General features: G+C 41.4%; 1 protein-coding gene across 1 annotated transcript in view; it reads right to left on the bottom strand.

Moving 5' to 3' along the window:
• Nucleotides 1-22,288, bottom strand: part of LOC308403983 (transmembrane protein 132C) — a 172,188-nt gene that overhangs the window by 43,011 nt on the left and 106,889 nt on the right. The window contains exon 4 of the mRNA XM_080893796.1: nucleotides 5,585-5,771. Coding sequence (XP_080749922.1) covers nucleotides 5,585-5,771 — 187 coding nt within the window. The remainder of the gene's footprint in view (nucleotides 1-5,584; nucleotides 5,772-22,288) is intronic.

The following is a 22,288-nucleotide window of genomic DNA, read 5'->3' on the forward strand; positions in this document are numbered from 1 at the left end:
TTTTTTTTTTTTTTTTTTTTTTTTTTTTTTTTTTTTTTATGCGACATTACGTGATGGCAGAGCTTCAGTTCATCCTTTGTCATTTTTTTTTTTTTTTTTTAATAAATAGGACAGGGGGAATGAATGAGAGAGAGAGGGGGAGAGAAAGAAAGAAAACCAAAGGGGAGAAGAGACGGTGAGAAGGGGGGGGAAGAGAGACAAAAAAAAAAAACTCCTGGGTCACCTGTATGGAGAAAAAACAAACAAACAAACAAACAAACAAACAGAGGAGACAGCAAACAACAAAGAGCAACATAATAATAGAGAAAACAAAGCACCATCACAATAAACTAGCTAGTCATAGATATCAGTATTTACTAAGTAATAAACAATATTGTGCAGCACGCAAGATAGACAGCGCACAGTGTGCTTTGAGGCAGCAGCCAAGAAAGCTTTAGTCCGCGTCTGTGAATACCCATGTGTGCATACCTGTGTGGATCAGCATGCTTGCATTCCAAAGGTTTCTCCATGTAATGATCTGCTAGGGAGTGTGGGGGGGCCTCAGCCCCGTCCTCCAGGGTGTGAAGCGGGTATGGAGGAGATCAAAACTCCAGACATCCAGAGGCCCCCAGAACACAAAAGACCATGGAAGACCAACAGAGGGGCAGCCGCGCCACTGTTCCAGTAAGAGCTGAGGAGAGTCCCAGATGAGGGCTCACTCAGCAGCCGCGGAGCAGAAGCCAGGGGGGGTTGCAGTGACGCGCCCGTGAGCTCCGCCGGCCCCCAGCTGCGCCTGAGTGACCGAGCCCTAGGCCGAGAGGCCGGGGGCACCCCACCTCCAAAGGGGGCCCGAGCGGGCCCCAGGCCCCAGGCCCCGACAAGCGGCCGCCAGGGAGTGAGCCGGTGTGTACCCGGACGCCCACCCCCAGACACAAAGAACCACCAACACACCGACACCTGAGGGAGTCCGCCACCGGCAGGGGAAGTGGTGGTGGGTGGAGATAGGCCTCCAAACCTTGGAGGGCCTGAGGTGTCCCCAGAGAGGTGGCGTCTGATACCCAACCTGACATATAGACACAGACATACAGGCACACACAGACACAAACATCCATTCCCACCCTCATGCTCTCATATGCACTCACTCCACACTCAACCAACGTGGAGACAGACATAAAGAGACGCTGTACACACAATCACACTCCCCAAGCGTACTCTACAATCCGGGTCTAGGTACCCTTGCCCCTGGAGGGGGGAATTGCACCCAGACCCAGGTGGTGTTACCCTTTTCCCTGCGGTGGGGAGAGGCAGACCACCCCGACTCCGCAGCAGCAGGGAGGCCCCACACTCCAGACCGCAGCCGGACGGCCAACTCCTCCTACTAGCCCTCCCGCTCCAGCAGGCCGCAGAGAATGGGGGTGGGAGAAGACTCCAAACCTCCCTCCACCCGCTCATTGTAGTGTTGATGCATATGTGTTCTAAGGTGCAATTAAAACCCAGGAGGGCATGGAGCTACCTGCCAAGGAGCAGCAGGTAAGCGCATAGTCCCTCCTGCTAACCCTCAATGACTAAGTGTATTTAAAATTGAGAGGTGGGCAACGACGTCAGGGGTGAGGTATACACCCTGATGGTGATTTGGACTCCGTGATTGTGCCCACCCCCAAGATCCTATATGTATGTGTAATGAGAGTGTGAATAATGTGAATGTCTAAGTTGTGGGATAAAATTGAAACACAGAAACTGTTCTGTGTTTCTGAGTGGTCACATCAACTGACCAGGAAGCGGAATGACAGAGAGAGTTCTGACATTTACTTTTTATTGAGAAATCATCTTGAAAGTAAGCTCAGTCTCAAAATATATGACTCCCGGGAATCTGAGATGAAAAAGTAAGGCCCAGATGTGGCTCAGGAGGTAGAGGAGGTCATCTACCAGTCAAATACTGAACCTCAAATTGCCCCAGATGCATTCATCAGAGTGTGAGTGCGTGTTAGGAAAAACACACACAAACACAAACTTCAAGGCACAGAATAAAAGTGTCCGTGGAAGGGTGGATGCGGCTAGTACTAAGAGTAGCTTAGGAGTACTTGGCTAAAGATGAAGCAGACCGAACCTAACACATGGGGTGTTGGTTGGCTAGATTAGAGAGCAAGGTAGCAGGCAGCCGGCTAGCAGCTGAAAACTCGGGATCAAGCAGGAGGCTAGTGGGCAGTAGATTGGAAAGGAGCGGAAAGCCCCAGCATTAGGCATAATCCATAGAGGCCTCCTGAACATCATAATACCCTCTCAGATATTCCTTGCCCATGCTGCTTTGGCAGCATTAGGGCAACCCACATACCATTAAAGACTACTTCTGCTCCACGTTTTCCATTTTTGTGAAAATGGCAACTTCAGTTCCATGTGCAGAGACCAGTTTTGTTTTGATGTTAGATTTTGCTTTCCCTTTCGGAGGCAAGATGGTGATGGCGACACACCTGCAGGTGTGTGCGTGTGTAAAGGGGGTTTGATGGCATTGCTCTTACATTACCTTACTTCCTCTTTTCTATCAGCGAAGAGTGTAGCAGGGAGGAGGGTGAGGAACTTATCTCTGGGCTTTTTCATGCCACAGTGATCCCAAGTAATCTAATTCAGCCTTCCTCTTTCTCGCTTGTGTGCTTTTCTCATACTGGTGCATGCAGATTGCAAAAAGCCTTACGTGCCTGTGTGTATTTGTGGGTGTGCAGGTGGGAAAAAAAAGGGGGGGGGGGGGGGACGACAGAGAAATACAGTTAATGAGAGTTAATGAGTTCTGGATGTATCTCCATCTATTTACGTTATGTGTTAAGTACTGCACCACTGGGGTGGCTGGAGTCGATGTGCACCTTTGGCTGTTGTCTGTGTGGGAGATGGCCATGGAGAAAAATGAAATAGCAAAGCAAAGAGAATATGTGTGCAAAATTTCATTTGAAAAAAGAAGTCCCCAAAAGAAATTTTAAACTTAATTTCTGATGATGAAAATGTCAGAAATGTTAGTATCAAAGGTATAGGCTGATCAGTGAAACCAGTCCTTTTTTATATACTTTATCCACACACTCACACGTGATAGCAGCTGCTTCACTGACTCACTGACAAGCCCTCTGAACAGATTAGAAAATCAAGGTAAGGAAAACAAAAATCAAAACTTTCAGTGCATACAGGGCACAGACACACAAATGAAGAGACAGTGCATCGTCTTTTTTATGGGACACATAACATCTTAGCGATCTTTAAGGCTTCGGTCTATAAGTTCAGCAAATAATTGCAATATTTAGTTAATTGAGATGCATTTTGTCGCAGTGATAAAATGTGTGATTTATACTTAGCAGTGAAAACCTTCCTCTGTGCACAATGGGTGGAGTGAAAATGCAGGGACGTGTCTGCAGGCTTGTGCACTCATTCACAGACTTCATTTTACAAAAACAATAAAGGCAATACTGCCAAGAATACGACCTGCACAACAGCTAAATACAATCAGATAATACAAATAAAGATTTTATTTACAGTGTGTTCACTGAGCGAGCGGGTGAAAAATCTCTGCTGGGGTCTCTTTTTTTACAAGCACAGGCTTTTGCAAAGTAATCATGCAAATCATCTTTGTAGTTTATGCCACTAGAAGTCATGTTTTCCTAGAGTAAGGAAGATGCACTGTTCATGCATCAGCGACATGAAAAAAGGGCGTGAGAGAGGGAACTCGAGCAATACTGAAGCATTAAAAACATAACTTCAATTATCCCAAGACTGGATCTGGGAGTGAGGATGCCTCAAATTCCTCTGAATTTTGGAACAGCCACCCACAGGCATCTATCATCTACGCAGCTACAGGCAATACTTACAGAATAACAATGACTAAGCAGTCAGGTCTGTATCATGCAGATCAGAAGCACCGAATCAGAAACAAACGCAATCTCTGCTTTAGTAATCAGCACCACTGTGACACTATGTCTTTCCCTTTTGTCAACACAACTCATTTCACTCATTTATTCACTTGAACGCTCTTGATCTAAATCAGAAACCGTGTTCTCCGGGTCGCTGAACAAAGCTACAAAGATGCATGAAATGCTCCTTGCATGAACCTCGACGAGGGATGAGCAACACAACCGACTACCTGCGCCTCGCTGAGGGAGACACACAGCTCCGGGCAAACCCTCAAGCCAGAGCCAGCCTTGAGACTCCAACTGTGGCCTGTTGGGAGCTACAGATGCTCTCTTCTTGCCCTGCTCCTAAACACACTTTGTGAGCACAGAGCAAACATCATTGCCTCTGCTTTCGCTGTCAAAACAACAGTCATGGAAGACGTTTAGAAGTCCTTTAGCAAAGTTAAAGCAGATACACTACAAAGAAACAAGTTAAAAAATAGAATCGAGTAAATGCAGTTATCTGTATTATCACTAAAATATATTTAAAGAATTAAAAGTTAAAATGCCTATTATGCAGAGTAGCTTAATAGCTTAGTTAAATATAAAGGTTTGTTATTGAAACATGGGTTTAACTTTTTGTATATACAAAAACCTGTTGTCGGATACATGCAATTGATTAGAAAGTGTAATAATTCTCTGTGAAATGTAATGAAGCATCAAATATAAAGCTGGAAAAGGAAAATAAAATGCTTCAATAATACTGTTAATTTCCAGCCCAGCTGAGGAGCAACTGTCTGTGACGCATTATTTGAAGCATCCCAGAGGAAAAAGAAAAAAATCCTGCTCACTATAGCCTGTTTTTTCTGTCTCATTACAAAACAAATCATCTTGATATATATGGAGATTACTCATTTCTAAGCTGTTTCTCCCAAGCTTCCCCTTTGGACAAATAAAGAGCAAAATGAATGAAATCAGTCTAGGATTAATCATCCTGTCCAGTTTGATGAAAAAAACAGCAGAAGCACAAGAAAAACAAGGAGACAAAGCCTCATTTTGATCAATGAAACAACGTTCTTACATTTCACAAGCCCATTTATAAACCAATCAAGTTTTCCTTTTGTTCTCACCGTTATCTCAAAAGCTGATTGTTACAGTCAAATAAAGAGTGACGGAGCAGTGAGAGAAAATGAGCATTTTTTAGGATCTTAAATAGGGATCGCAGTAGGATGAGAGGAAGGCCATTCCTCAAAAGCTGAATTTAAGCAAACTCTCATGTTAAACTTAAATTCTGTCATGTCTGAGAGCAACAGACTGGACAGAGAAAAGATTTTGAATAATTTGACATGCTCTTCCCCCTGGAATGGCATCACTGATATAAACATACTATTATCAAAGATTATTCAGCTTCAGCTAAATTAATGTCACTCCGTATACCACGAATGCATTCTCCTTGCTCGTTTATTAATACTTTGAATCTAATCTTTTTTGTTGTTGTTTTTTTAAAAATCTGACCAGCCATAAATATACTGATATCCTGCTTATAATTAATAGGGCAAAAAGTCTTTGCAATGCATTTCTTTCTTGTCGTGCAAACACATATGCAAATGTTGATTCTTGGTGTGAATTTACAATATGGTGCTCCATATTACCAGCATCTTCTACACGCATTCAGGGTAATGAGTCCAGCCATTTATATGTTTTGGGCACTGCACTGAGCTGGAAGTGGCATCACTCACCATGGCCAGGGGCACGATGCCCGCCACGTCCTCCTGAGCCAGGCGGATCTCTGTCTCCACCTCTTGAGTGGCAGCGCGACTGGCCGGGTATTCCACCTGCCAGGCCATCCAGCGGCTGCCCATCGGCTCTGGGAAGCTTTCCATTTTCAGATCCACCTGGAGCACCCTCTGAACTCCCATCTCAGGCCTATCAGCGTGCAGGAAAAAAAAGAGAGCGTGAGTGAATAGTTAAGCAGGTGGCTTGAAAAAAAAAAGAGCGTGTGCGGATGTCGTGACTTATGTGTGTTGGTGAGTTCATTCAACCCGGTTTCTGGTCTAATGACGACAAATGGTAAAGGCTGATGAATGTGTCTGAGGTTGATATCTATGACATTTTACCAGCTGAGATTCTCCAAAATGCCAAGTCCCTTTGTGTATGACTCTCTGTTCAACTCTCTGCTTTATGGAATATCATCCCGCCCGCTCTATATTCCTCTCACACTTTACAGTAGGTGATGTGCAATGTAAACACAACCTACGGCACAATCTCCCCGACACTCCAAAGAGCAATTCAAAGGAATATTTCATCAAGAGTAACCCCCACTAAGTTGTTGATGGCTGGGTTTGTCACCGCTGCCCTTGTTTGCCTTGCAGGAGTATAAATATACGGCATGCTTCAGCTCGATCTACAGTAGGCCTGAATTAAGTCAGACAAATGGAGAGCGTCGATAACAAAATTTCCCATGCCGCCATAAGTCTCCGGTGCTCACGGTTTAAATATAGCCCTGAGGCAGGAAAGGTCAGCATTACACGGGAGCTGGAGGAGATGGGAAATGGCACAAGATCTGTTAGCCACATCGTGCGTGTCAAATGGCAGGACTCGGGCCCAATAAATTTCATGCACGGTCTCTGTGGCACACCGGCGCAAAACAGCATCATGTAATTTGAGCATGGTGTGGGGGAGAGACAGAGAAAAGCAGGGGTGAAGAAATTCACATGTTTTTTTGTTTGGAGAGAAGAGCCTGTGGGGAATCCGGTTGTTCAGTCTGACGTCACTAGCCGTGTCTGGGTCTAAACTCCGCTGCAGGTCCATATATCAAACGATCACTATGGGATTACTGAGAGTTGAAAAACTGTCTAAAGTCTTTCATCTTTAATAAAATGATCAGCGTTCTGCTCTACCAGGTGTAACAATTGAGTTTAACATCCAGGCATCCATGAAAACGGAATTTATGACATTTAACGGAGTTAGAAGTTAGCAGGGAGTTAGCTCGCTAGCTTCTATCTAAATACAATATAGCATGTCCTGACTGTGGGGTTTTGGAAACAAATTAAAACGTACAGCTCTGCTATCACTTCCAGCATAAATGAAGACAGAAAACTAAACAGCAGTGACGTTTGTAGGGTTACTGAAGTTGGGCTAGCTGGTATATAATGATGTGCTACGTGACCGCTAGCGACACAGCTATGTTAGCATAATATAAACAAGCTAACTTTTTTTCCACTCGATAAAAGTTAATGTGAGTGTTCTCGGTGGTCAGGAACAAATGTAATCGCATGGCAGGATGCTGTAAAAGGACCAAACTTCAGCCAGGAGAACAACTGAGATAATCCATCCACAATACGAGGTTAGTCATTCATATACTGCTGCATGGGCTGGGCTGTAGTTACATCGTAAGGTTTTAAAAACTGAGCTTAAATAAATGATTAGCGGTAATAAAAGCCGAGGGAGGTCAACAGTGATCACTGACTGTTTTAGGAGCTTTTTGAGATCAAATAGAAGAAAATACATAACACTAAACATGTTAACAACACAAAAGCCATATTAAACGCAGACTACTTTAGACCCGGAAGTAGGATTCGTCGCGTCATCACTGAACAACCGGATAGTGTCAAACATGAAGCAGAAAAAAAAGCAAATAATACAACGCCATGAGGAGAGACGATACATTTAACTCGTGGAAAGACAGCACACGCAAATGTATAACATCCTAAATTATAAATAGGAGACTAAAAACAGTGGCAAAATAAATAATAGAAATATTCAGAGAGGACACATCTTTCACATCGTTCTTATAGCACAACAACCCAATTTTCACATCCAACAGAGGTGTGTATAAATAATTAAGATGACAACCGAACAACTTGTGTCACATTTCATATTATCGTTCTAATCAGAGTGTACGACTCGCTGAAAACACAGAACGACAGCGTGGACTTACGTAACCGCTCCACATTGCTGTGGAAAAAACCACAGATACTAATATCTGTATAAAGACGAGCAAAGTCGCAAATTTCAGCAGGTGAAGAATTTCAACAGATGATGCACTAAACGTCCCGAAATAAAGTGCTTCAGTGTCACACAAAACCCGTGTCAGTCATCTGTCCAAGTGGCCTACTTTTCTTAGAACAGGCTTTTTTTCTTCTTTTTTAAAAGGTTGTTCTGGAAAAAACATCTCACATTTTAGGCAGCCAACAAGGAAGACAGGCAAAAGAATGAAAGCGACTGCACAGCAGAAAGGTTTGATTATACTTTACATACACTGCCAGGTATGGGAAAAGAGCGCACACACTCACAAAGTCAAAGGGCCTCCAGAAAAGACAGACACAATGTATTATTAGTTTTTTCCCCCCCTCTCTCCTTGAAACATGTCAATTATTTCCCTCCTTGCGTGATCCACTTGGCAGAGTTTAATAGCTGCTGTAAATGCTGCAACTTTTATGAGGTTACTGTATTTCTCCTTATAATAACAGTGTCAACAAAATGTTGAGGTTATGAGATTGTACATTGGACAAACAGGTCTTTCTTTTTAGGATGCAGACATGCTGCTAATTTGGCAGTTTTGTGAGAGAAATACATTTCCTTCAAAAGCAGACAGCATATGACAGCAATATAAAAACAAGTGCAAGAGAAGGATAAGCACAGACATGAGAATGCACACTGTTAGTCCATAGCTTGGTGTTTATTTGACCTCACCTTTGCTGGGGACTAATGGAAATAAGTTAGAGTGTGAAAAACACAGCTCTATGCAAAGGTCTGGAATTCAGTACGGTACAAAAAAATTTTGAGCTATAATATTACCCAATATTTTACCAGTGAAATTTGAAACTTGTGCAAAACACGCATGGGAATAGAGTATATAAGATCTGTATAATTCTAATGAGCTTAAAAGTCAGTATTTGGTTTGATCACTTTTATTCTTCAGCACATCCTGAACTCTCTTAATCAAACTTTCTTGTCATTTCTTTCAGTAGTTTTAAGGAATAGTTCCCCAGGATTCTTGAGAGACATTCAAAGATCTTCTTTGGATGTTGGCTGCTTTTTGGTCTGTTCTCTGTCAGGATGATCCTGCACTGCTTCAATAATGTTGAGGGTTGAAATCTGAGGAGGCCAGTCCATGACTGTTTCATTGTATGTTTCCTATCTGGGTATGGTTTTCACAGTTTCATGGTTTGGGATCATTGCCATTGGGAAAAAAGAAGCTGTTGACAATCAGATGCTTTTCAGATGGTAATACATGGTTGGTCACAATCTGACTGTACTTTGGTGCATTCATAATGCCATAAATTTTGACAAGACCAACACCACTAGCTGAAATACAACCCTAAACCATGACACAGCCTCCAAAATGTTTGCAGATGGCTGTAGACATTCATTGTTGACTTTCCCCATACACAATAATGACTACTTAAACGAAAAATTTCTAATTTGGATACATCACTTATGAACACATGTTGTCACTGACTTTCAGTAGAGATCTTGTGTAATTTGGCATAGCTCAGGCTTTCCCCTCTATTTCCCTTCTTTAAGAGTGGCTTCTTGACAGCCACCTTTCCACTGAGACCATTTCTGATGAGGCTTCAGTGAACAGTAGATGGATAAACTGAAGGGGCAGGTGCCTCTCTCAGGTCCTGTGTCAGATCTTTGCTGGATTTCTTGAGGACATGACTTTCAGATACTCACTTGCTATAGTTCACTTTTAGCACAGCCATTTCTTCTTTGTCCTCCACTTGTTCAGTTTCCTGAATTTTAAAGGACAGTTTCCTTTTGAAGTTTAATGAAATTGTGGAAGTCACATTTGAAGCCATTGTTTTAGCATTCTGGCCACTGCCATGATGGTTTTCCTTGAGCCAGAAGTGACCATATGCAAGAGAGTGGACTGCAAAGCTGCCAGCTAATGCCACTAAATTTTGCTAGAAGCTGTGTCCATAGACAATAGCAGTACATCACAAAGACACTGATGCCTGCTAATTAATCCTAAGTAACAAGCTTCAATATCAATCAAACACACCTGAGCACCAGCTTTTTAGTTAAGCTGTTAGTACAAATAATCACACTGGTCATCTCTTTTGTCAAGTAATTGGACTAAAATAGTCGTCCGACAGCAGAAACTGAAGAGAAGCTGTTCTGCTCCACTAGAACTCTTACTTCAGTGTCTCGGTGAAGATAAAGCCTGGATGGCCTCTAACTTCCTTAACTATAATGAGAACAAAACTGACGTGATAATGTTTGGACCAAGTGGCAATCCCAGCACTTCTCATTTTAACCTGCATAGTCCTGAGTAGGGATGGGTACCGGTGTCCGGTGCCATGATGGCACCGGTTCTGACATAAACGGTAGTAACCAGACCGAAAAGCAGCGCACATTTCGGTGCTTTATTTCGGTGCTTTTTTTTCCTGAGCTGTGATACACTTCTAGCCAATCATTTTACGTTTCCGAGGATAGTAGGCGGGGCCAGGTACGTACGTTCTGTTAGAGCAGAGCTCCAGATTAAAAATGTCCAAGGCGAAGCGGTCAAAAGTCTGGCTGTACTTCACAGCAAAATATGCAAACTCAGCAGCCTGCAACAAGTGCTTTAAGGTGATATTGTGATACTGTCAAAGGAGGTAACACCAAGAATCCGATGAAACACCTGGCGACGCATAGCGTTTTTTTTAAAAGCCGAGAAATGCGCCGTATTTGATAGCTTGCTGCGAGACCTCACACCGTGCACGTCGGGTGGGTTGCCAGTTATCGGACCCGGAGCAACATCCCCCAAAAACCCGAAGAATAGAGTCCTGGCCCCTAGCCCTGCCAGTGTAGCAGAAATGATGAGGATGATGATGCAGCAGCAGCCGTTCTTCTCTGCGTGAGTAGCTTAATGTTGTTCGTGTGTAATTTACGTTGAGTAGGCTAAACACGTTATTACATTAATGCATGTAAGGTGAACTAGCAAACATCATCATAGCTACATGCGGCTGTCTTCTTGTTTGATGGCAGATACTCCCTTCACCCTGGCCAAAAAAGGCTAAAATGACCAAAGAAAAAGTGGGAAACAGCTGAACATGAGAGGTTTTTGGACAAAGTTTGTGTTTTTTCCATTGTTTAAGCACTGCTTCCAGCCAAGAGTGATACCATATATGCCACATAGCTGCAGAAAAGGCACACATTGTTATCTTTTTACAAAAAAAAAACCCAGCTGAACATGAGAGGTTTTTGGACAAAGTTTGTGTTCTCCATTCTTTAAGCACCGGTTCGAGCACCGTTTAAGCACCGGCACCGTTTCAAAAGTACCGATTTGGCACCGGTATCGGATAAAACCTAAACGATACCCATCCCTAGTCCTGAGCCTTTTATTAAGTCACACGCAAAAATTCAGCGGTTAAATTTGACACAAATTTCACCTTTGAAAAACGGATTAGCTCAGTTCTACAGTGGTCTTTTTTCAAACTGAGGCTTTTATCCAAGGTGAAATAATTTCCATGCTTTTATTACATCCCAGCTGGACTATCGTAACTCCTTAAATGTTGGGGTTAGTCGGACCTGCCTTGCAAGACTGCAGTTGGTCAAGAATGCTGCAGCTCGTCTTCTGAACATATTTCCCCGGTGCTTGTCTCTCTTCACTGGCTCCCTGTTCACTTCAGAATTGGTTTTAAAATTTTATTGTTGACTTACAAAGCCCTGGATGGACAGGCTCCCGGGTATTTGTCTGACCTCTTGCAGCCTTATGCGCTCTCTAGATCTCTTAGATCAAATGATCTTTTGATTTCAGCCATACCAAGGTCTAGGCTGGTTCACAGAGGTGATCGAGCATTTGGAGTCGTAGCGCCTAAACTGTGGAATAATCTACACATCAGACAGGCTCCTTTTAAAATCTCATCTAAAACACATTTGTATTCACAGGCTTTTAATACAGTATGAGAGTTATTTGGTATTTCTTACTAATATTATAAGTTATTTAATACAAGTTATTTTGTGTTTCTGCACAGCACTTTGGTCAATGTTGCTGTTGTAATTAAACGTGCTATAAAAATAAAAAAACATAAATGAAACAAACATGGGGGAGTGATCTAGTTCAGTGATTCGGAACATCGAGGTAAGTCCTAACACAAATCTATCAGCCTAGTTAGCAACCAGCTATCAGTTAATGCGATATCCTTAAAAACGGAAACTTTAAGGTTTAAAAACACCCTGAGAGGCTTAGTTATAAAGAAAATTCAGCCCAGAGAGTTGTTATAATGGACAAATATAGCTGCAGGGATCACAATCATTTTGTTGCACGAGGCTGTAAACTGTCTGCTCTTTGTTGGAAACGTCCAACCTTTTTACGTGCGAGTCCACAGGGATCGACTTTTGGATGCAAGGAAATACATTTTTATTCACTCAATTCATTTTTCAGCTCCAGAGTTTGTCGTTTGAGACCTACAGGAAAGATTAACGAGGGACAAATAATGTGCTAGTCCTATTAACAGCGTTGATGCCCAGGCAGCATCTGCAGGGAAGAGTCATCTTAAGGAGACGTTACAGAAATTACAATATCTAACGTATGCTAGGAGACATTTTGATGCACTCACTTTGGAAACAATGACATAAACAAGTGAATTAAAAAGTTAAACTGAGTTTTTGACTACACACATATTTTTTTAGAAGATTTTGCCTTGACAAAAATAAGAATGTCAAAAGCTCTGTGGGGATCAATATGTACTGCTGTGAGGCTGTATATGGATTATTGTTAATTTTCCATCATCATTTAAATCCGCACATTAAAGCAACATTACTGGCTCCTAATCTGCCCAGAGCTTCCTCTGGGGCCCCGAAAACCTAGCTTGTGCTGACAGCATATATTAAACTCAATTCTTCTTCTACCACTTCTGTGTAAAAACGTGCCGCACTTAGCACCACCTTATGGCAGAAGCTTTGCATTCCATATCTAAATGTACTGCAGATTCAAAACTACTTAAGGGTTGCTTATGAATACCTGCAACTGGAAAAATCATTAATTGCATATAATGCATATATGTATGCAATAAAATGAACTGTCGCTTATATCCAACAATATATAACGGAAAATATCAGCAATATTAAAAATGTGTGGACCTGCACACCCTAACATCTGTTGTCCCCTTACATTAAAGGAAGAATGGATGCTTAAGTGACACTGAAAAACGTTTGTACAACAATAGGCAACAATGATCCAAAGGACACCTCAAGAATAAACTAAAAGCTTTAAGAGTAGCTCTCACTGTCTCCTGGGCATTGCTGAATATCTCTGAGAAGTGGTATGCTTATGCTTACATGAATAAAGTGACCTGCGAGAAAGAATGGGTAAAAAATATTTACATTAATATGTGATTTGACAAATGGCTAATTTATAACGCAGTTGTGCATGCGATTGCAAAAATCAAACATGTGTAATTGCCCGTGTCTGACCAAATGTCTTTTTTTAAATAATGATACTTAAAAACCAAAGCTCCTGCTCACATGAATTGCTAACCAATAAAGTGAAAAACAGATGGCAAAAAGAAGAAATACAACGACACGTTCCTGCCTCCTAAAGTCACATAGCAGCCCTGGCACCACTCCACTGACTGTCCTCTGTATTTGACCTCCATTGACACACATCAAATAAAATGAAACCTGACAGAAACATCGGTGTGAGGCTGACTGTGGTCACAGTTGTTGAGTCAGTGACATCAACCATATACACCAGCATGCCATCCTGAGTTGACCTTTTTTCTGCAAGTCTGCTAATCACATGGCTCGCTGGGGGAAACTGTTCATTTCTCTGTCACTTCCAGCATGGGGTCTAATTCAATTAGCAACAAAAGGGGGCTGTAGATGCTTGCAACACAGCTGGCCTCGGTCTGATAATTATCTGTAAGCTAGCCACGGTTTGACTAAATCTGAGAGCAGACAAACGACCAGAGGGCAGCCAAAGAGAGAGATAACAGGCCCAAAAGTTGGAAGCAGCTGGCCCTTTGGTTCTAGGGACCGGACTGGAGAGGAAATCAGACTTGACAAGGTGCTGTCGGTGACGGCTGACAACCAATGCACTGAGAATAGCACAGAGATCTCTGAGAGGATGGTGTTTGGGCCCATTCAGGTTGCCCATAAATCACAATGACACCAGCAGATCTGTCAGACACGCACAATGAAACATAAGTGAACACCCTAGCATCATAATGTGTTTAAAATGCTATATGAAGCTTAGGAATGCATCAAAATGACAATGTAAAGTCAATCATTGCCGTTAACGGATGTGATTATGATAACGGCACCTTTTCACCGGATTTGCATGCGCGCTGGTATCCCTACAGGTTAAAGAAATGCAGATTGCCTTTACCTTTCTAAAGTTTTCCACTGCCGTGTGCTATATACCATCCATCAGCTCCGTTGTACCCACCCATATATCGGCTTATCCTTTAGACTGTCATGGAGTGCTAGAACTGATTCCAGCTTACATTGGGTTAGAGGCAGGGTACACCTCAGGCAGGCTCATCACCAGTCACTCACTGAGCTGACACTTAAAGACAGCAACTCATGCTCACGTTCACACCTGCAAACCCCCTCCTAAGACACAGGCTTGCATGTCTTAGGAGGGGACTTTTAAAAATGTTTTATAAATGCCTAAATCCACAGTATCCAGTAGCTGAACACATTCGGCTAGACGGTTAACTCCCAGTTAGAGTTAGAAGCCAACTGTAAAAAAGAAAAAAATACCTCTTTATTTTCTGTATTATTTAAGCACATTAGGAATGTGGGTTGGTGAAGTTTGGTGACTCACTGCTGAGTCTAGACAAAGAGCTGCTGTCTATTCCATTACATTTAACAGACAAACAAAGGAGTAATATCAGCCTTCACATAACTCTAAGATAAAAAGCATTTTTTTCACATTCTCATGCACATCCTGCAATCTAAAAAGCAACAAGCATCTAAAATGGCCTGTAAACACTCTTAAAAGAGTGTGTTCAGCTTACTGCCATGTATCACACTAAAAAGGAAGCACGACTGAGAATTGTTTTTTATTTCTTTAAAAAGATGCTTTGGATGGCAAAAAGCATGAATCCAAAAGTACCTGATTCTTGGTTTTTTTTGCCAGTGAAATAAGTTAATTAGGTCGTATTGTCAGCTCTGTTTTGCAAAAATAAAAGGAACAAATTACCAAAGGTGCAGCACCTAGGTTTAAGGTTATAACAAATACCCTAGTATATTTAGCTAATATTCTTCCATATGCCCTTTCAAAAGCACGTTATCAACAAACTCAAACTTCTGTCTTCACTAATTACACAGTCTAAAAAGCACCTTGCACAGGTTATTCAGCTCAATCTTATCTTGTTAGCAGCATACTAGAGAGCTATTGAATTGATGCTGCGAGAAGGTTAAAGAAAGATAGATTTAAATGTCAAAATGAATAAAAAGACACAGGACAAAGTTATTGGAAGAATTTCCTTTTTAGCAGACATCTCCAGAGAAGGAGCTATAATTGAAAGTGCTTCTATTGTGCCATTATCAAACTCCCTGTGTCATTGTGACACTCCTTGTTTAATCTCCCTCTGATGTGATAGGATCATTGTGTCCACTGCCTCGTGGGATTTGGAGAATAAGAGAGAGAGATAGACAGGGAGCTTTTGTGGAATAAGTAAAGTGACATTTTCAGGTCCAATTTCTTCATTTCTTCAACTTGTAGGTCAAGTATTCTTAGACATCCTGTCATATTATAGTTACAGTAGAATAACATCCTCACGCCCAGCTGCACATCTGTAGTTAAAGCAAGACTCGTCTTTTCTAACTGTATGCCATGGGATGCACAGTGTAAAGTGTAAGCGACACTACAAAGGCTCACAATAAACACCAGCAGAGAAACTGAAGAAACATTGCTGATACATGCAACAAGGGCTGTTGAACAGAATGTCAGAATGAATATGCATAATGCAAGCTGATGGGACCAGAGGAGATGCTGTCCAGAACACTCTCAGACAGCGTCTGTGTGTGTGTGGCATGGGGCCTCATGCATGGAACACCAAACTTCTTGTGGGTGAAAATAATGAAATTTGTAGCTTCAGTGGTGCTTGAAAACAGCACCCTGAATCTCTGCTGTTCTCATGCTCCGTCACCTGGAACAGCAATAAACCAGTCAGCAGAATGGAGCTAGGACACACACGTACCCCCACACAGACACACACACATACACACACACACAAATAGTTGTCCGTGTAAGTATGTGCAAACACAATACATGCTCTGCACCGGTGCATCAGTGTGGGAATCTGTCGCTGAACACACACACACACACACACACACACACACACACACACACACACACACACACGCAGTTAAATAATTGTCAGTTTCATAATGAGCAAAAAAATTTTGGGAAAAGACCACAAGGTAGAGGCTTTCCTTGGAGAAGGCCCCTTTGGTGTCGTAACCAAATGTCAAAAAACAAAAAACAAAAAAGCCGTGGCTATCAAAATCAATAAGAGCAAACCTGAAATTTTGCAACAGGCAAAATTAGAAATTTTCATCCTAGAGAAACTGCAATGTTTGGATGGGGATACCTGCAATATTGTTAAGTGGAATGGCTATTTCCTAGATGGAAAGCGTATCTGCTTAAATTTTGAACTGCTTGATCAAAACCTGTGGGACTACATGAAAGATCGGAATCACCAGGGTCTCCCCATAAGAGAACTGAGGCCAATTTTACAACAACTAGCAAATGCTCTTTTCCATCTGAGTTCCCTGGGAATAGTGCATGCTGATCTCAAACTTGGAAACATAGTGGTTGTGAACCGCCATCAGTCTCCTGTCAAAGTTATTGAATTTGGCCTCGCATGTCCTGTGTCTGCAGTGATTTGTGGTACCTGTGTGCAGACCATTTAGTAGGGCACCTGAAGTTATGCTTCATATTCCATATAATGAAGCAATTGAAATGTGGTCGCTGGGGCTGGTAGCTGTCAGGTTTATATTGTTGATTGTCATTTATGCTTAGAAATATTTAACCATATGTGCTTAGAGGTGTATAATCGATTGTGTAGTGATAGGATGTGTGATCCTTAGGAGTCTGCAAAGACTTTGTGTGCATTTCAGAGTGCTCTGGCATTCACACTCACACCCTGGGAGCATGGGAGAGGTAGCTGTGGAGCTTGCTACAGGGGTGCCACTCTACCCTGGGAATGAGGATTATCACGTTTTAAAATTCATCATACACACTCAGGGCCAGCCACCAGATTATATTCTAGACTGTGGCACGGCCACAGAATATTATTTCAGAAAAGACGACTACGGCGAACAACGCTGGACATTTAAGATGGACAAACAATTTCAGTACGAGACAGGAGACCAGTCCAAGGAAACACCTCAGCATCTTGATGAGCTTGAACAACTAATCATGGTTAGCAAAGGACCTTAAAGTGGCACAAATTTATTGGTCAGCCTGATTAAGGAGATGTTGGCCTTGGATCCAAACCGGCGCATCAACCCCTCAGAGGTTCTCCAGCATCTCTTTTTTGAGCCTGACCTTTCTAATGGTTCCCCCTGCATTGACGTGAGAAGCAGAGGGGCACAAAAATCTCTAGCAGTATTTCTTTGACTCCAGACAAATGTGACAAAACCACAAGCAGGGGTTGGAAAAGGCTATTTCCAGCCTAATTACACTGCAAACGCTTATCCACAACGCAAAACCAATATTCCTTTAAATCTGACAAAACTAGCTTAATATTTTAACAAAAAATTAATAAGTTGCTCCAATAATTATCACTTTGGCTTTTTTTTTTTTTTTTTTTAATTTTCACTCCTCCCACCCCAACCAGTCGCGGCAGATGGTGGCTGTCCCTTCCTGAGCCTGGTTCTGTCGGAGATTTCTTCCTCTTACAAGGGAGATTTTTCTCCCCACTGTTGCTAAATGCTTGCTCATAGGGAATCCTTGATTGTTGGGGTGGCCAATGCTGTAGGGCAGGGGTCTCAATCTACTTCAACACAGCTGAAACAAATGCTTGCAGGACATCTGCGATACAGTAGCTCTCGAGGATTGGAGTTAGAGAGCCCTGCTCTAGGGGAGCTAGCAATTCTTGTGAAAACGAAAAAAAAAAAAAAAAAAAAGCCTTAAAAGCAACAAGCCTTAAAAGCAACAACAACAACAACCAACAAATATAGTGTTGGTTGTTGGGCACAATTTTGGTGAATATCCATTTAGTAATCACTGTGTCAAGTTTATATCAATATTCAAAGCGGAGCAGCGGACACCTTACCATCACACCAATCCTTCAATCAGACCTCAAACACCTTAACATAGGTAAAATTGGATACAAATGAATTAAATAAACCAGCTTTAATCATCAACTGATTGTTGTTTGTAATTCTTCAAAAATACAGTTCTTTTTTCTCTTCAGCCTCCTAGTAGACACACCTGTGGTATAAATGTGAAGATCCTCTGATTTTCAGAAAAGTTGACCTCTGACCTTGAAGTCAAGGTCACTGAGATTTAAACTTACCCATATGGAAAAGATATATATAAATCTTATAAAGTTTGTATCTGTCTTATAGGTTTTTTCTATTTCTTTTCCATATGGGTAACTGAGAGTTTTAGTAGATGCAACCACGGTATTGATTTGAAAATTGTACGTTGCCTCATTCTGGAGTTGTTGTATTCACAAAACTTGGGTCTCCACACTTTGTGGTTGTTGTTTGTTTTTAATTAAAGATTACAACACAAATAGCAAAAATAACCACACTACTGTCAGGGCTGGACTGGGACAAAAAATCGGCCCGGGCATTTTGACTAGAGACCGGCCCACCAGGTATTATAGGAAAAACCATAAAGCCTTTGAATGAAAACAAACGCTGTTGTGACAGTGATGTACACTGTCTTGTTGGTATATGTATGATTTCTATACGTTGTACATCAGATAAAAACTTTGGTTGTAAGATTCAGATAATTATTTAATAAAAGCTAGATATTTTAAATGAGAATAAGAAAGAAAAGTATTTTATTTGTGCCCCCCTTTCCCTGTTAATGCCCTACCTGGCCCCCCTGGCAAAGCTTTGCTAGACCCGTCCCTGCACAGTTACCAGCTGTCAACTATTTAGAAAAGGATCCTGGTGTTATTTGTCTCTCAGAAACAGTTCTTAACTTCCCTTCAATCATTCGTGTCACCTAAAAGGTAAACCTGTTTCTCCGTCACAGCTCTGATGATTCAGTAAGGACATCTCCTGGTTTCATCTTCATGTTTCCCTCTCACCAGATAACCAAACCGATATAATGACCAGTAGCTTTTACAGCTGTGGCTCCAGCAAACATCTGCTGATACTAGAAATTAATATTAAATAAATTCTAACAAAAGCTGATCAAGCTTAAACGTGCTGCTGTTGTTTAGCGCGACATCCGCTGGTTTCCTCTTTCTGGCACATAGTGGGCGATAAACAAGCAAGAGAGAAAAGCTGATCAGCTGATCATTGATCAGTTTCACCATTGAATGAGAGAAGAAGAGACAGCTGACAGCGTAAAGACAGAGAAAAACTCTAGCTTTGTGTCTTTTTCCATCCTAGCTGAAGTACGGGACAAACTGTGTTCCTTTTCACCTCAATACGAAACACGTAATATTTTCTCTGAATGCAGGACGATTCAGTTTTTTAGGGGATGGTTGGCAACTCTACTAACTAACCTTATGAGTAAAATAAAGTTCACTATCAGTAACATAGCGCTCACCTAGCTGTAGAAACTCCGTCATGCTAGCCAGTACGCAGTACGAGTTATTGTAACTGACGATAAAAACTCAGCACAACGAAAATAAACTCCACCTAAACTTGGTTTATATCTGACCCAGATAGACTGCAGGTCATAACTTCTTACCTGAAGTTCAGTTCACCTGACACTCGGACGGGTGGGTCTGCTCCTCCTGCCTCCCCTTTCCCTCATCCACCTGGCCTCTTGTGGCAGCTCCACCATAGCCACCACCAAACAACTGAGTTATTTTTACACATCTGCCAGCATCTGGCCAATCCACCACCTCTCATTGTTTATACTGTTATAAAAAAAAAAAAAAAAAAAATCATCGGCCCATAAAAACGAAAAATCACCATTGGCCCACCGGGCAAATGCCCAGTATGCCCGATGGCCAGTCCAGCTATGACTACTGTCCATTTTGACAACACTATTTTGATTTTACCTAATGTAGTGCAAAAACAAAACAAACAAACAGAAATAAATAAAATACTGCATATAAGGTACATACTACAATTCATGTGTTACTGATCCTCTGCTGCAGCTCAGTAGGGACACATGGTCTGTGTCAACACACAGGGGAACACTAAGATTTCAGAAGATTTTCACTGTGTTTGTCAAACTCAGACACATAATTGTTTCAAATAAGTTACAGAATTTCACAAAACAAGGAGTATGGACTTTGTGCCTCATCATATTATCATTTCATGATCTTCGGAAAGTTTTACTAGCGCTATGCTAAATTAATTCAGGTATAATGTCTATTTGGTACAATTCAAGCAAGAACAATGAAAAGAGAGCTTGTCATCTAGTGCATATTTGGCAATTTGAAAAGGTCTATTCTAAATATTATTTTGATTTAACTTCTGATTTTTACCTATTTAGAATCGTAGTTTAAGCATTTTCTTATTTGCTCAAGTCTCAGTGAAATTAAAATACGCTTTCCGAGTGGTAATCCTTCTTTCCTGAATAGACTCTTTTATCTTGTGCTGTAGGCTACAGCTTCATAGTGTTCGTAGGAAGCAAGTCTCAATTTCAACTGTGAAGAGAAGACTTAGAGCTACAGGTTTGACAGGATGAGACAAAAGAGGCTTGCCTGGGCCATGAAACACAGCCACTGGACTACTGAAGACTGGAAAAAGGTATTATGGACCGAAACAGCTAGAACAGCATTCTGCAGCACCATGCAGTACCCTCTGGTATGCGCCTAGTTGGTCAGGGGTTCATCCTACAGCAAGATAATGACCCAAAACATAAGTCCAAGCTATGCCAGAACTACCTCAGGGAAAAAGAACAAAATGGTTTACTTGAAAACATAGAGTGGCCACCGTCTCCAGACGTAAACTCCATCGAGCTGGTTTGGGATGCACAGGACAGAAGAGTGAAAGTAAAGCAAACTACAAGTGCTACACATTTATTGGAACTTTTGCAACAGATATGGGAACAACAGTGATTTCGATTTTAGAAAGAAAGCCACGCGTGGGTTCAGCTGTTATATCTGCCAAAGGTGGCTAATTTGATGAGTCAAAAATGTAGAATACATTTTGGTCTATAAATTAATTCTGGGACTTCTTGTTTTTTTAACTCCAATTACTTATTTGTACTAAGCTTTCATTTCAGAGTGCAAAGAGAAAGACTGCATCATTTTATTTTTAAAAAAGAAAAATTGTGGTGTCCTAAAACTTTTGACGGGTAGTGCATGTATCTCAAAAATGTGTTTTAGCATTTTTATTTCAAAGTGCTTTCCCTGCTTTTCATATAACCAAAGCCAAATATAGAAAAACCACTGGGAAATAGTTATTCAATCCTAAACAATGTGGGGTGACTAGCTAACTCTGATGTACACACAAAGCATACAGGAAGTGTGGTAGTGTGCTTAAAATGAAATCTGACCCAGTTTATTCTTGAGATTATTCTCCTTCTGCTTGTCTAACAGTAGAGGTAAACACAGAGACTGCACTTGTCCACTCCAGCATCATTGCTCTAGTTCAACTACCAATCTGCATGAGATTAATTCCCTTTTTTAGTTGTTTGAATTAAAATATCAACGTGCAACATTATGCCTTTGGACCACTTTTCTAAGGGTAATCATCATACTATAAAGATTATATGTGTGTTCCCCATTTCCTCCAACGTGAGAAGACCAATCTTGATGAAAGTTTGCAAAAATAAAATATATCTGAATTACATCTACAAATATTTTATACGAATCCACAATCACATAGATTTGTACATTTGACAGGTTAGCTAAGTATAGTAAAGAATGTCAGACTAGAATGGTGAGTCAAGCATACACATGTTTGCATGTTTTCTATCCCTGTGAGGACCATGCACTCACTGAGGGCAGTCAACTTGATGATGATGACAGTGAGGAAGAGTGGAAAAAATTTTAATGTACAGTTAGGAGGTCAGGGGCGATTTCAGAATAAGCCTCATGTGATGTGTGTGGGTAAACAATCATGTGTGTATGGAAAGGACAAAATTGCACCCCAAAATGTTGCAAGGTTATTATCGTTAACGAAAACTAACGAAATAATGAAAACTAGAAGTGAAAAAACATTTTCGTTAACGGAAATAAAAATAAAAACAAAAAAAGGAAAACTAACTAAAACTGTAATGAGCGTTCACAAAACTAACTAAAATTAACTGAATTTATAGCAAAAATGTGTTCAGTTTTCACTGATGTGTGCGTGTCATACAATAGTCGAGGGTGAAAACGAAGTTTAGTTTCCAGATTTATTTCTTG

Source organism: Rhamphochromis sp. 'chilingali', assembly GCF_963969265.1.
Source record: "Rhamphochromis sp. 'chilingali' genome assembly, chromosome: 10".
NCBI classification, from domain to species: Eukaryota; Metazoa; Chordata; class Actinopteri; order Cichliformes; family Cichlidae; genus Rhamphochromis; species Rhamphochromis sp. 'chilingali'.